This window comes from Anser cygnoides, chromosome 1 (genome assembly GCF_040182565.1).
Source record: "Anser cygnoides isolate HZ-2024a breed goose chromosome 1, Taihu_goose_T2T_genome, whole genome shotgun sequence".
In the NCBI taxonomy this organism is placed as follows: domain Eukaryota; kingdom Metazoa; phylum Chordata; class Aves; order Anseriformes; family Anatidae; genus Anser; species Anser cygnoides.
The window spans coordinates 39,037,014-39,052,115 of record NC_089873.1 but is presented as its reverse complement, the minus strand read 5'-3'; the positions used below and the strand labels follow the sequence as shown (position 1 = coordinate 39,052,115).

General features: G+C 38.0%; 1 protein-coding gene across 3 annotated transcripts in view; it reads right to left on the bottom strand.

The window, feature by feature from the left end:
• Positions 1 to 239: 239 nt before the first annotated feature.
• The window catches only part of MYRFL (myelin regulatory factor like), a 45,615-nt gene continuing 30,752 nt past the window's right edge, over positions 240 to 15,102 (bottom strand). For 2 of the 3 annotated variants that reach the window (XM_066992948.1, XM_066992939.1), the window contains exons 16-25: positions 13,942 to 14,027; positions 13,105 to 13,176; positions 12,953 to 12,999; positions 12,677 to 12,838; positions 7,969 to 8,043; positions 4,836 to 4,920; positions 4,539 to 4,613; positions 3,277 to 3,385; positions 627 to 701; positions 240 to 518 (exon numbers count right to left, since the gene is read on the bottom strand). In XM_066992948.1, coding sequence (XP_066849049.1) covers positions 432 to 518; positions 627 to 701; positions 3,277 to 3,385; positions 4,539 to 4,613; positions 4,836 to 4,920; positions 7,969 to 8,043; positions 12,677 to 12,838; positions 12,953 to 12,999; positions 13,105 to 13,176; positions 13,942 to 14,027 — 873 coding nt within the window. In that variant the 3' untranslated portion in view covers positions 240 to 431. The remainder of the gene's footprint in view (positions 519 to 626; positions 702 to 3,276; positions 3,386 to 4,538; positions 4,614 to 4,835; positions 4,921 to 7,968; positions 8,044 to 12,676; positions 12,839 to 12,952; positions 13,000 to 13,104; positions 13,177 to 13,941; positions 14,028 to 15,102) is intronic. The other variant, XM_066992954.1, reaches the window with a different exon arrangement.

The following is a 15,102-nucleotide window of genomic DNA, read 5'->3' as shown; positions in this document are numbered from 1 at the left end:
GTAAAGGTCTGCAGGTCTCCTGACTGCAAATAATATTTTATTATCTTACCGTCTTATGAAGACTAGAGTATATCCCAGCTCAGCAGAGCTCCTACCCCCTTCTTTTTTTTCTTTTTTTTCCTGTCTGTTGTATGTACAATATCATGCCACTTCACTAAGATCAATGAGATTACTTGTTTACACATCATGTACTCGATTGTCTCATGTCCTTTTAGAAACAGTTCCTGGAAATGCAGAGCTATGGTTGTGGTTGAACAACGTTTTATTTTTCTCCTTTTTTTTTTTTTAATTTAAAAGCAAAACAAACAAGAAAGTGCCATACTTCTTGATAAAAGCTTTACAAAATACAGGGCCATACACAAGTCTCTTTTTCATATCAAGAGCTTCATTGTTGCTTTTTTTTTCCCAAGAACGGAACAATTGGCAACATTTTAGCTACACTGCCGATAAAAATAGAAGTAGTAATCAGTAAAAAACATTCCAGCAAAATAAGGATCTGTTGAGCAGCTTGCAAAACCCTGCAGAAGAAAAAAAAAAAAAAAAAAAAAAAAGAGATTCATATAAGATCTTCTGTCAGCTCCAATGATACTTGTCTTTTGCTGTGTTCCCATCCGAAAAGGGCTTACCGGTGCGGCTACACGGAAGTAGTATGCGCTGTCATACAACCTAGCTACAGGCAGAGTCCAAATATGCTGACGTCCCTAGATGATAAATGAGAGAGAGAGATTAGATAACCTTATTTCACATTCAGCCGGAGAGAGGGATAGGCTGTGGAAACATTTCATTGATAAATGCAGTGCAAAGTAATTGCGATAACAAGACTTGAAAGCTACAGTCGGAGCATTTAAAGACAAAGCGCTGACTTTAAACCTTGCAACTGGGGGTTTGCTCTGATCAGCTCTGTGGAGGAACTGACAGACATCTGGCTCCCAGCAGCTCGCAGCTGGCTCTGAATAACTCTCTAACTCTAGTTTTCTAAGCAAACTCCACTGCAAGTAGAGATTGTCCCTGATGTGCCAGGTGGCCCAAAAGCTTTGAGGTGTAACAGCAGCAAATTGTGATGCTGCTGTTTTTGAAACAGTGACATTAGCAGTCCTCAGTAGGCAGTGAAAGTTCCTCTGTATATTCTGAAGATACCAGCAGCATTTTTGCTCATTGTTTCAAAAACAGCTGCAGGAAAGATTTCACTGTACTTTTGACTGCAGTGACCTGTCATGTACAAATGAAATAATATGTTTTGTATCCGAAATTTTTATGCTACATTGAATGAAATTCAGTCCTCACCTCTTGTTGACCTAATGATCCATTTTGGTCTGCCCATAATAACTTTTATTTCATCAGTTTCTAGTGCCTCCTTCATCTTTCCTTCCTCCCTCCACTTTCTGACACATTCTCTCTGTTGGAGATGGTATGTTCACATGATAAGACTTATATGAGAATTGCTCAGAGTCTAAATGATTGCCGTCCTGCCCTTTGGTAAGGAATAAGCCTTCCAGTCCTTAGGAAAATCTTCTTGAAAAGAATTATCCAACCAGGCAGCATTTCTGTTCCGAGTCATGTCAAACTTGAATGCTGACTGCTGCTGGAGGCTAGTGAGCTTTAGTCTTTTGATGTAGATTTCAGGCTGACACAGGAAATCTCTTTGACAACTTTTGGCGGTAAGCTTGAAGAATATTTCTGCATGGGAAAACTCTCTAGGTCTGACAATACTAAGGACTGTTAGAATTACGGCAGACAGGTCAAAACTTGGACAACTTATTTACTTCAGTCTGACAGCTTTGCAGCAGCTGCAGAGAAGCCTGTAACTTTTTGCAAAGACATTTGAAGAGTTTATCAGAAAGTCAGCTTAAGGACAAAGGTACCCCAACCGCTCTAATTTGTCAAAGCAGCAAAAAAGTAATTTAAAAGAATTAAGAACTTATCATGTGTGGTACCATAGATCAGAAATCTAAAGAAGACAGTGAAATGACTTCATCTTCACAGAGGTTTCTCCTACAATGTGTAGGAGAAATGCTACTGTCCTTGCTTCTGCCTTTCCCACTGTTTTAGCCAGAATAAACACTTCCAAGCAATGTAGATAAATCCGAGGACCTGGTCGCATGAAAATGTCTTATATTTCCAGAGAATTGGAAGGGAATTTAAGGTCTTCAACAATTTACTGGGAAAAGTTTGCAAGCTCAGCTTGCCTGGGAAAAGCCAACATGTTTTTACAGCTATTATTCCCATCTAGACGATCAAGAGAATGAAATGAAAATATCTCTTGCTTTTACACTGAAGAACTTTCCCTAGAGAGATTTATTGGTAAAATCCTGTTTGCACAGAAATAAAGGGGAACACTACTATTGTTTTCAGGGAATTCAAGGCCTAAAAATTGGAATTTACTACCCAAACGACAGTAATGGAAAAGTACAGTAGATGACAGATTGGAGAAATCCTAAGGCCCTGGGTGAAAAATACTCCTATTTCTTAACTATCTCTGGAGTTTTAATGTGTTATAGTGGTGAGTTAGGCTGGCATAGGCTCAAAACTGTCGTTGTAGAGAGTCACTAGACAGATTTTTATAAATTTCAGCAGAAAATTGACTCCTTCAGAAAGACTGCATCCTAGTTAACTCATTATGGCCATGCCAAAACTAGCCAAGACTGGCAGACTCAAGGCACCATTTCGATTTCTACTGCTTTAACCAAGATCAGAATTTTTCAGCCATTAATTTTATGAGTCAGGTTCTCATGGTGGACAGCTTCCTTTCTCCAAGTGACCCTAAATGAATTATTGTTAAAGCAAATTTGACTAGTTGACATCAGCTACCCTCCTTTCCAGACTTTGGACTTTAAGATCTTCATAGTGTCTCTTTATCATCTCATTCATTCCTTACAGTCAGTGGTGTGTAGGACTATCCAGTACAACTAGGTATTATGACAAGTCTTTTCCACCTTCCACATCTCCCTCTTCTCCAGAACGCATCCACACAATGTTGCTTGAATCAAGGGATCATGACATTTTTAGCTAGGAGATCCTGAAGCTTTTATGAAAAACAAACAAGTCTAATAGAAGGGACATTTTGGAGGGCAAGGAGAGAGGTGAAAGCTAATCCCAAATTATTTCAGCACTGTATGGCTTCAACAGCCAAACCTGTCAGAAAACTGAACACTTTTTCCTACATGCCGTTTTCAAACAGCACAGTACCTTTCATGTCAGAGATGAAAAAACAGCCATGTGGTGGGCAGTATATAAGAATGATCCCCCCAAGCCAGAGTATTGCTGAAAACATATTACCTGTGTGGTTTCTAAGAAATCTTTCCCATTGCTTTGTCTTGAAGAATAATAGGAGCAATAATTTCCAAATGTAACTTTGCAGAGAAATACAATTAATGGTTCTGTGGTGCTTCAAGAAAAAAGAAAAACAAGGATCTACCCCATTGCTCTTAAATAGAAGAACCATACATATAATACAATATAGACACAAAGAAAAATTCCAAAGACTTGAACTGTGGAGAAAGAAAGCAGAGGAACTTACTTCATTGGTTAACATGAAGAAACCTGAGACACCAGCCTCTAAACTTGTCCCACTCCCTCCCCCAGAAGGAGGAAGCTTTTGTATTTGGAAACCTGGGTGGTCTTTGCAGCTGTTAAGATAAATCTAGAAAAGTACAGTAAACTTCCTCAAACTTTAAGCATGGTCATACCAGAAACTATCGTATTTGGCTTTTTTGTACAAATTAATGGTCATGACATGCTTGAATTGCATGGCTTACATCATACATAGGCATATCGTGCCTATGCCAGAGGGTACTTGGGCATCTAAACACAACAGACAATCTTATGAAAGATGAACCCACAATAAGCCTTCAGACAGGTACCTATATAAATAGCTCCCATTTGTCACTGTACACATGCAAATATGTCATTAAAAAGAAGTAGAAAAATCCCATTGTCTGGGAATACAGTGATAAATCGAATTTCATTCAGAATTCTTCAATAGCAAAGACCCTGTGGCCATACCTTCTCCAAACTATCCCTAGACAGCGTCAAGCATTTCCTATCTTCCCAGATGGCTTTTCTGAGAAGAGTATAATATAGATTGAAAATGTCCCTCCCCCCAAACCACAAACCAATATTCAGCATAAATTCAGCAACTGCTTCAGTGAAACTCTGAGTATGATGTATTAATCCCTGCATGGGTGGGTTGCGTGATTAGTTTATAATGGCATACACTCAAAAGGCAAATTTTCAGTTGTAGAAAACAAGCAGGCACTTCAGGAGTACTTTATATTTCCTCTTATACAAACAAGGAGGATGTTTACAAGGGTAATACCCAAAATCAAAAGACTGGACCTAAAGACCATACATAACTTCACAGATCACTGTATTGAAGAGACAGGATTCATGAAGTGTCATCAAGCAGAGTCCTTGGCAGCTATTCCGGTTATCACTTTCTTTTATCAGAGATGAACCCCAAATGAAATCAGCAAATAACTACTATCAAAAAAAATGAGCCACTATCTTGGAAAATGTATATTATATTTAATTGTACTTACTTGATTTCCAGTGAGATTTCTACATCCATGGGTGTGTACTTGCTGACAGGAATAAGATAACTGTAATTTCCAGACCTGAAAAAGGTGATATTAATGCACATAGGATTTAAAGATAGGTAGTTTATTTGTGAAAACATGGAAATTGCATTTAAATTTAAAAAGAAAAAAATATTTAAAGATAGGAAAAATGCATGCACATGAGAGGAAACAACTGTGGGAAGAGACAGCCAGTTAGCCATGCCACATTAATGGTATTCTATTCCAGTATAATAAAGCATAACAAAACAATTTACCTACCTGCACTGTGGGTTTTTACAATAGTGACTGTCAATGCGTTGCTGTGTTTCCAAAATCTGTATGGAACTGATTGTTGTATCAATCCCTAAAAATATAAAGAATAATGTTTTCTTCTTGTTTATTTCAGAAATCTTAAATAAGAGTATAATAAAATTGCAGTGGCAGCTACTCCCTTGCCTGCCACTACAGGAGTTGCTACAGGTTTAAATCAGCTCTCAGTAAAAAGCCTTTGTTTGATTGCCTTCATTCTGCAATTACAGGGGAGATAAAATGCTTGTTGGATTCACAAAGACAAATATGTGGGCACCTAATACTGTAATATTTTCTTTTGAGCAGACATCGAAGGCTGTTTTGATGGCAGTCCAAGTAGCATACAAACATGGCAATGTTCATTTTAATGTACTAGAAGCCACACTCATGCAAGCAACTGTTAATCTCAAAATCAGTATCTTTGCTGAGAGAAATAATCTGGAATGGAATGAAACTTGTTTCTTATTTTGTGTGCAGAAAAAACACCGAAGTCTAATGAATATTACAGTTTTTTCATAAAAGTCTGCCATTGACTTCTAAGAACTTCTCAGAGTTCTGTAATAGTCTACGTATAAGAATAACATGAAATATGAATCAAAATAGGCTCATCTAACCAAAATATGTATGCACTTCGATCCTAAGTAAACTGTGGCAATAGGAAGGACTACAAACAGTGCTAACAAGCTACTACTGTATTGATAGCTTCCTAAAGCTTACATCCTGAACCTGGAAGAACTTTTCTTCCTGTGATACTTCGGGCCAGCATCTCTGTGCCATGCAGGTATTCTCTAAGGTGCCTAGTTATGGTGAGCAGAAGAGTATAGCCACAACGACATGGCTCTTCCCTGAGGCAGATGAGCTCTGTGGAGAGCTAGGTGGCAAGAACCAGTGTGCTAGCAGAGCTGCACAGCTTCTGCTTTCACAGCTGGCCTAGGAGTCACTGCAGGGCAACACATCCTGCAAAGCTTATTTCCTCTGGATACACCTACGGCATCTGATCAGTGTAGGCGCATAATTAGGCAACATCTCAGAACCCTTTGCTGGCCCTCTTCAGTCTGAATTTTGAAGGTCCAAAACCAGAGTGAGGTGAACTGGTTTAATCCCCTGAGTGAGCCTAGGCTTTATCCAGACTCCAGCTTTTCCCTCAAGTATCCAAGTGCTGATACTTCAAATCTGGCAATGTGGTGAAGAAAGCACGTGGAGGACATGGTTCAGCAGGCCTAAGCCTGCTGTCCGCATTGGACTGGGAACGCTGTTTTTGCGGTTTTGTTCCTCTGTTCTGCAAAAACAGTTCCCTTTTCTGCAGAGGAACTTGATTATTGGCTAACCTGAGCTCTGATTATAAAACACCTGTGTGATAATATATACTCAACTTTCACCATGCATATCTCCACACGCACAAACGTACAATTGACAGATGGAAATTGAGCATGTTCGTCTCAAAGAACTAGCACAGAAGAACATTTCCCTGAGACACAGAATCTAATTAAAACATGTATCATAGTAATGCTGCAGAGGCCCCACTCTGAGGTGTACATCCACTGTAAAATAATCAGAAGAGGAATGATTGTTCCAAGATCATCCCACTGGGGGCATACCCAGGCAACAAGCAGAACCTGTGTTCTGTTCCTCACATGGCCCTAGGTAACAACCTGCTTTAAGTGCATGTCAGTTTATAGATGTTTTACCATGTAAGTATTGCCTAATCTTTAATCAAACCTTTTTAAACAAACAAAAAAGATCAGGGTGACTTGCGGAAAACGGACTCCACAATCAGTAAGATTGTAAAGTAGGTATGTTTATTCAGCGCTGGGCAGCACGGGGGGTAGTCCCGCCAAAGTCGTGCGCGCCTGACGCGGCAACTTGCCTTGGTTATATGCAGTAAAGAGTTACATATGCATGAAGTTTCACAATATGCCTATACGTATTCATAACCTGTCCCCGCTTCGTATTAAAATTAGTTCCAAGGAGTCATTTCCATAAACTCCTCCCATCTGCACTTGCGCAGTGTATTCTGGTGGTGGTCATCGGGGGTTGTGGGGATGAAGATTGACGACTCTTCCTCATCACCGCTAGTTGACCTCGTCTCTGCGCAGACTCAGTTGCTTCTTGGATCTTGTCCATCCACAGGACCAGTTTCTACCAGTTTCTTAAGATAGGCTCACACTCTTATTAAGAGACTGACCTTGGTAAAGGGGCCCAAGGCTTCTTGCTTTAATTAATTTGCACAAGCACCATAGTTAGTAAAGACACTAAGTAGAATCCTAGTTTCATGCCGTCAGCACTCTATCTCTACTTGATAAGATTCCCCTAACTCCCTCTCTCAGTCCCCCCTTTTTCTAAAAAGTTAGTAAATTATTATATTCTCCTAACTCCCTCTCTCAAGGGCATCCACAAAAATATTAAAGATTAGGTATAGTTCTCCTCATACAGAATGAATGCCAGAACATGGCCTGAGAAGATATGTAATCAGCAGCGACACATCTTCACAAGAGAAAAAAAAAAAAAGTTTTTTCAGTTCATAATGGCAATGCACGGTCAACAAAAGGGGAGCCTGAAGTCAAGCCACATCTCAAAGAACCTCCTTTCACCTCCACTAACACAGGTAGTATCGGGATCCTAAGGCAGAGATGGCCCCCTTCAGCAGCTGATGTTGACCTAGTATCCGCTAGGTCAACTAGGCCAAACCTCGAACGTTTCCTTTACGCTCTTACCATGCATCTCTTGCACACAAATGCCATGCTCGTATGCTTAAGCATTTTACTGTATAAGAGCAGTATTGAACACCTTACATGGTTTTAGCTCATGAAGAAAAATGACACTTGTTGTTTTATTGCATTTGAAGCCATGTTTAAAAACTCAAGAGAGAGGGCAGCCAGAATGTCTACAAAAATCTAATGAAAATATAAGAATAAATTGGAATGACAAGAAAATTACAGTGAACCTCAGGTATTTAGTAGAGTCCTAAACTCTAGTTTCCTGTAATGACCAGTTATAATTTAAACTTCTCTAAATTCCAGTAACAGAATTCCAAGTCTAAAGGCAGCCTTTCAAAGTTATACAGTTATACATTTCAACAGTTAAAAAAATAATATGGACTTACAGTCATTTCCAGGATCAGGTCTTCCATCAGGTATTCTGTCTGACTTTCTTTCAGGTAACATGTTACTTTTGTTTCCTGCGAAAGAAGGTATATACAAAAGTACCCGAGTTAGCGTTGCACAGTTGTAACAGCAAAATATGAATACAATTCCATAAGATACGTTGTTAATTATCTCTTAGATAAAGGTATGGAAAATCAACAAGAGAAACCTTCAAAATGCAAATGACCTCTACTCAAAAGACAACTACAGACAAATGACATCTGTAGATAACAAGAAACAAGATTCTGAAATTCTACAGGATATCTAAAACAATTCAGAAAATAGCCTACTAGAAAAGATTTCCTCCCACACACAGAATATCACCTATTGTTATAAAGGCAGGGTGAAAGTCAACATCTAGCCAGGCGCTTCAGCACAACTCTGATCATAAAGCCACTCTTTCTTATTAGTGAGAAAATGAGTAAGTAGGCATCTGCCATGCAAACATAGGCCAGAGGAACAGCTTAGCTTTTTGAATTTGAGATGTAAGACACTGAGAACTGACCCAAGACATTGTGCTTCAGGTACAGAGGGATGAGTCACCAAACTAAAGAAACTAATGCAGAACTCTAACAACATAATCACCACATTCACTATGTCACCTCTGCAATTTCTAACACTGAACTAGGCTGTCAAATATAAGTTGATGGATTTTTTACTCTGTTAATTTTCTCAGCACTTGTCTAGAAAAATGAACGTTAAAGTATCTTTTGAATAATCATCATGTAGTACAACCTGGGGAAAGCAAAATGCCCTTCAAGCTCACAGGAGATGGTTTAAGGCTGGCCTTGTGCTTTTACGTTAATTGCCAGCCAAGAATCTGCCTAGAGGAATGTTACCAGTAAACTGGCACCAAGAAATGTTTATTTTGCCTAAACTAACTTGCTTCATCAAATACCATTTTATTTGGGGAAAAAATGGGATTGTGTATTTACAGAATACTGAAGTACTCCATTCCCGTGTTTTCCAAAGAAAACATTCTGATTTCAGAATGACTGTTTAGAACAGAAGTCACTATTTCATTATATTAAAATTTACTTTACAAAAGTAAGGATCAAAATGCATCATTCCACTGATACTGAAATAAGACAGCTAGACTGACATTACTGTTTAGTTATTTATTTATTCCAGATTTTGGCTTTACTTTTATTTCGGTATTGGGAAATAAGAAAACTCAGACTTTTCTCATGCTAGTAGGTAACTTAGAGCGTGGAATGACATTAATTAACAACTGGAATCTGAGGACCCAGAAGTGAAGTAATACAAAATTCAAAAAATTAATAAATAAATTGAGATCTCCATCAATTTTGAGTTTTGTTACGAATTAGTGATACTGCTGCTAGTTACTCCTTGCATCCATTTTACTTGCTCATCATACAGACCTGCCAGTTCTACCAACTTAGATAGTAACTGTTGCATTTAGCAGCCAGTTATTGTCCCATTCCTTTACACTGTGAGCTGCAGTCACACACCTAGAAAAATGGCTTCTGAATGCATGGCAATCAGCTATACATCCACAGTAGATCTTGAGACAGATCTCAGAAAGGTTTATTCTCTCCCTTGTTCTCCCTTTTAATTTACACAGTAGTTGTCACATCTTCCTTTCCCTCTCTTCCTTTTTTTTTTTTTCTTTTAATAGTTTGGATGTGATAGCAGTGCACTGACTGTTCCCTGACATTTTGCATTTTCATTAACAGAGAACTATTCTGTAGGAAAACCTATATCCACTGGTAAAGGCAGAAGATTTTTCACTAAAAGAATGATGTTCTCCCTGTAGATAAAATACCTCAGCTATGCAAGTGTTGGCAGGTATACTTATTACATACTCTGATTTACTAAACATTTAATACTATGATTCTTGGTCTAGCAGATGATGGAAGAACAGTGTTAAGTGGGTATCAGAAATTTGTATACAAATTAGGACAAAGACAGATTTACTTCATTAATATTTCATCTGCTTAAACTGAATCAGTAACCGCTATAGAAATTTATTTTTCCTTGTTTCTGTACTGTTCACAGTATTACTATTTCACTGTCCCATAAGCTGATGCAATCCAAATAACACCTAGAAAACTGGTCCCTGGAAGCAATTTTTTTAGAGTTCTAGTTGCCAATCCAGAACATCAGGAACTAACAAAAAAGCAATGTAGTAGTCTTCAGCTCTGTCACCTACAGTAACTCCAAGGCCTCTCTCAAAGGCCCTTGTGGATCTCAAAGACCCACTTTTATTTATTCAGTAACAAATACAAAAGTACAGGCACAACTAGAATGAAAAGATAACAACAAAACTCTTCAGATAAGATTCAGATTAACTTATCCAATAAATCTGATATCCTTTTTTTTTTTTTCTCAAGTGCTATCTGGTTTTAACTCAGGTGAGTTGGAATATTCTATAAGCAATATGGAAAAAAAAAACTGCTGATGATTTCTTGTAATAACATCTTGCTAGGAATCCGCAACTACCTTCTGAAGGTGATAAATGTAAATACAAGAAGTTGACTGAAATCCACCAGGAGTCCTCACCAGGCTTTTATTGTGAGAAAAGAGACACCAAGAAGGAGCAACACTCCAAGAGAAAGTAGGAACAGCCTCTGGTTACCAGGGACACTTAGCAGAAATGGGCGAGCAATGAGCATTAATGAGATGGAAGCAGAGAGAAGAAAAGGCCCAGATGCTGAAGGGTATTCACACTCTTCATTTCCACTGAAGTCAATAAGAGTTAGAAACTCTAAATCCTTCAGAAATTCCAGCTCTTACGACAAATAGAGCATGAAGAAAAACAGCTATATTAAGGTAGACTACATAAAAATGTGCTGAATTTTTGCTTAATAAAATTTGTCTTGCTTATGAATGCTTTTGTTTCTTCTTGAACACTCCTAGTAGGGTGATGGTTAGACCAGATTATCTTGAAGGTTTTTTCCAATCTTAATGATTCTACAATAACAGTCTTCTCCTCAACAAATTTGAGATGCAAAGGATTAGGATCTACAACAGGTGCACTCAGTAGCGGTCTGCACCTGCACCAGTATGGCAGAACAATAAGAGGTCTGTTGAAAATGCACTCATAAATTAGCATGTAATTCAAACAGTTTTAGCTTTCCATGAATCAGACTAATCAGCTGATCCTAAAATGCCCACTTTTTATCTTGATTATTCCCCATACTTAATGTTCAGCTTTTTTTTTCAAAAACATTTTCCTTTTCATTTACCTTGGCTACAGCTACATTAAACAGCTTGTTGGCTTTCCTTCTGTTTGGATTTTGTATTGACATTGTTACCTTCTGTCTGGGGACACATTCAGCTTCATTAAACTTGTGCAGATCTGAAATCTTTCAGTAGCTTGTGTACTGTGTTGATTTTTCACTCCTGGATCCACACTTAATGCTATTTGGAGCATAAGACCTTGGGAATGTAATGCTTTGTGTATTGTTCTTATCTTCTCTTTCCACCTAATATCAAAAGCAGCCAGCTGGGGATAGAATGTTTTCATATTTCATTTTCTGCTGTCTACAATTCCCTCATTTGTAAATGAGATTAACGTCTTTTTAATTAATCAACACTCTTTCAGGTTTCAGACCAATACAAATCACTTAGATATATGACCTCCTGAAAGCACTGTGCTGAGCTCTATCTGCCACAGGGCTTACTGCAGCATTAATCACAAGAATCACAAGGACCACTAACATGCAGCCTGTCTGCAGACAACAGCACTTTGCAGTATAAAAAACGGCCAGTGAGTGAACCCCACTGAACCAGTTCACGATTTCAAGTTCAAGAGTTTCACAGCAATTGGCAACGCCTGCCCTTGTAGAAATTCGTACTTCAGAGGCCGAACTGTGTCCATCCCCAATTTCACCTTAACTTGTCAACTATGGTTGATGCAAGAATTGTTCTCAAGGACAAGAAAGGAAGAGTATGGATGCTGGGTTTAGCAACACTAACGCTTCTAGACATCAACAGTATCAAGGTCTAGGATTGAGGAATACTGATTACAAAAACTTGTACGTACCCTCATGTATAAACTCTTTCTTATAAATGTTATAAAAGTTGTAAACAATACACCTACTCATATATTACACACATAACGTATTGCAGACAATATCTGAAAGGGAATTCATTAGAGTAAAAGTAATTTATTTCATAGAGCTCTGCCTTCAAATAACATTTCTCTACTCAAAAGCCCTGCCTGAATGAGCAGTTATAACTAAGCTTTATGTCTTCCTGTAGTTGAATTTCTGTCTCTGCCCACAGAAAAGATACAGTATCACCACAGTGTGACACTATTAAGTGTTTTGGTTTTTGTTTTAAATATGTTCATCCACCCTCTGCTATGCCCAATCAATTCCTGGCCAATTGTACCCAAAGGTTAATTAAGGGGATTAGTGACTTTCTGGTTCACATCATATCGTTTACCATGAATAGCTAGCAAGAACAGTGACACCTAACAAAACATTTTAGGACCCAGAACTCTTGAAAGTAACCAGGCCAGATTTTTCAAGAACATACTGACAGAAGTGATGAGTAGTTATATCAGCAGTTCTGAAACGCTGTGGACTAGGCATTATCTTACAAAGCTAACGACATTTAAAGATCCCTGCTTCTTTCTCCACACTCTTCATATAGTCTTTATTCAAATAGCAAATAATAGAAATTCACATTTCAACTTACGTTTCTCTTCTGCATCAGTTTTCTCATAGATTTGGTACTTGACTTTTGGTTGATGAATTGGACAACAATAGACCTTGTCACAAGGCAAAATGTCACAGAAATTCACTTCAGGAATCCTGCTGATGGGGTGCGTGCTCTGAGAAATCGTGCTTTCCTGCAATGCTAAAGAAAAAAAAAGACATAATTCTCACTAGTGCTGTGTATCTATTAGCATTTTATAGTAGCATGGAAATTGAAAGCTTGCTACATGTATGCAGACCAGCGGAGATACAGTACCTGCTTTAGTGGTAGAGGGAAAGATTACAACAGAACTTGTGGAAGTGCTGATGAAGAAAAGCAAAAACAACTCATTAAGAAACAGACTTCATAGCTGTGGACCAAAACAGGTGGGTCCACAGTCTAATACTAATACTAATTCAAATACTTGCCTGGAAATATGATGTTTTTCAAAATGTCTGTCATGAAGACTAAGCACATAAAGGGTCGATATTGTCAAAGCACTGTAGAAAGAGAATTATTCTGTAGATTTACATCTATCTCTTAAGTAACATAGTACTAATAACACCCTGACAACACTTTATCCAAATGCAGTAATGTAAAAGTTAACTATCTGATCACTTCCCCTTTAGTGGGAAAAATTCTGACTGAATTTAATATTTTTTAGATGAGGTAATTTTATACAGCTAAATTCAATGCAAAATATGGTCAATTCTTTCATTGCAAATAGAATCACAATGCCAGTTCAAAGTATTCAGTTCACGGAGAGACTGTGAGCCACAGGTTTTGGGACTAGAAACAGAAAATGGCAATCTCAAAGTCCCAGGCGTAGTTTCCTTCCTATGAGTCCAATGCCACAAGTTAAACTTTTAGAGTGATAGAACTGCCCACCACACTGGGGAAAAGTTCAGTTTCTTTTCACAGAACAGAATCACTCTGCACTTCTGAAGCTGAACTTAGGCACAGAACAATTGTATAAAAAATCATGAGTCCAGCTTTACATCTGTAGTATCAGCCGCTGAGTGCACTTGAGGTGCACCATATATTTTGACATAGGCATGGGTTGGTTGTACATGTGCCACGTGCATATCTCACTTTTCTAAAACTATTTCAAATTTGCAATATTACCAGGCATATTCACTATTCATTTTAATATATTTTGTCCCTTGAATAGGAAGTGTGAGAGAAAAAAAATAATCTCACTCATCTTTCTGATAATTTAAAAAGGGAAAGGAGAAACAAGGCAACTTTTGATAATTAGTTGTTACCATAGTGCCATAACAGCAACCAAAGCTATTATAGTCACCCGGAAAATCTTCCTGGAACAAGACTTTTTCCTCTTTGATAAACAAACCTAGAAAAAAAAATGTTTGGTCAAATTAAGTGGCATATACCTAAGGTACTACTACTAGATTAAGAAGTACTACACTAGTCTAACTTAATCTTTTTTCTTTCAGAGGAACCATACACATCATTCTTATACAGAGGTCAACTTCTAAAGAGAAAAACTTAAGTAATGGCAGGCTCCCTAAAAGTGTAAGAGTGCTGCACACTGTTGACAGTCTGGGGATACAAACATTACACAGGAAGAAAGGATGGATAAAAATAACAGCTCCTTCTCTTTCCTTATGCCATTTTTCATACTCTTCAAGTATTTTAAAATCAAATGAAGAACTCTGTAAGGAATGGCCACATCCAAAAGATGAGCAACTTTCAGTATATGTTTAGACTATATTAAACCAAGCGTTGGTGTTCATACAGAAGAAAGGCACTTTTCAAACAAGCAGAATGATCTTAGATCATGGAGCATTTGATTGTCCTTATAGAACAAAGAACATTTAACCTGTTATTTTCTCTTGCTCTTTGCACTGGCAAAAGAAAGATAGGCAAACGTGCATTGAATCACCTTAAAGAACCCGGGAAGATTATCCTGAAAAGGGTCAGCAGATATTCCTAACTAATTCAGTCCCTGTTAAAAGGGCTCTTCCCTTTTATACAATAAAATGGGCAAGAGGTAGTCATCCAGCAATAGCAAGGACATCCTATTTAGGTCTTAACCACCTAAAAAACAGTATTAAACAATACAAAACAGAAGATGCAAACAGCAAACCACAGAGAAAGACTCATCCAAGAAACTAAGCTGAGGAAGAATTACCGCTGTGTGTACTTCCAAACTGAACTTTCAAACTTACATTTCCATGTAAGGCTGCACTGCACCACGTGAGCAAAGTAACTGGCTCAACAATTCCCTCCTGATGGTCTCCTCCTGCACACCATTACACAGTATGGATCTACCCCATATACACAATGTATAGACAAAAAGTAGAAGTGTCTCATAAATATTTTCTATTTCAGTACAGGGAGCTTTTAAGCTTCTAGCATGATACTAAATAATTCTACCTAAGGGATTTTATTACATTTTTAGAAGC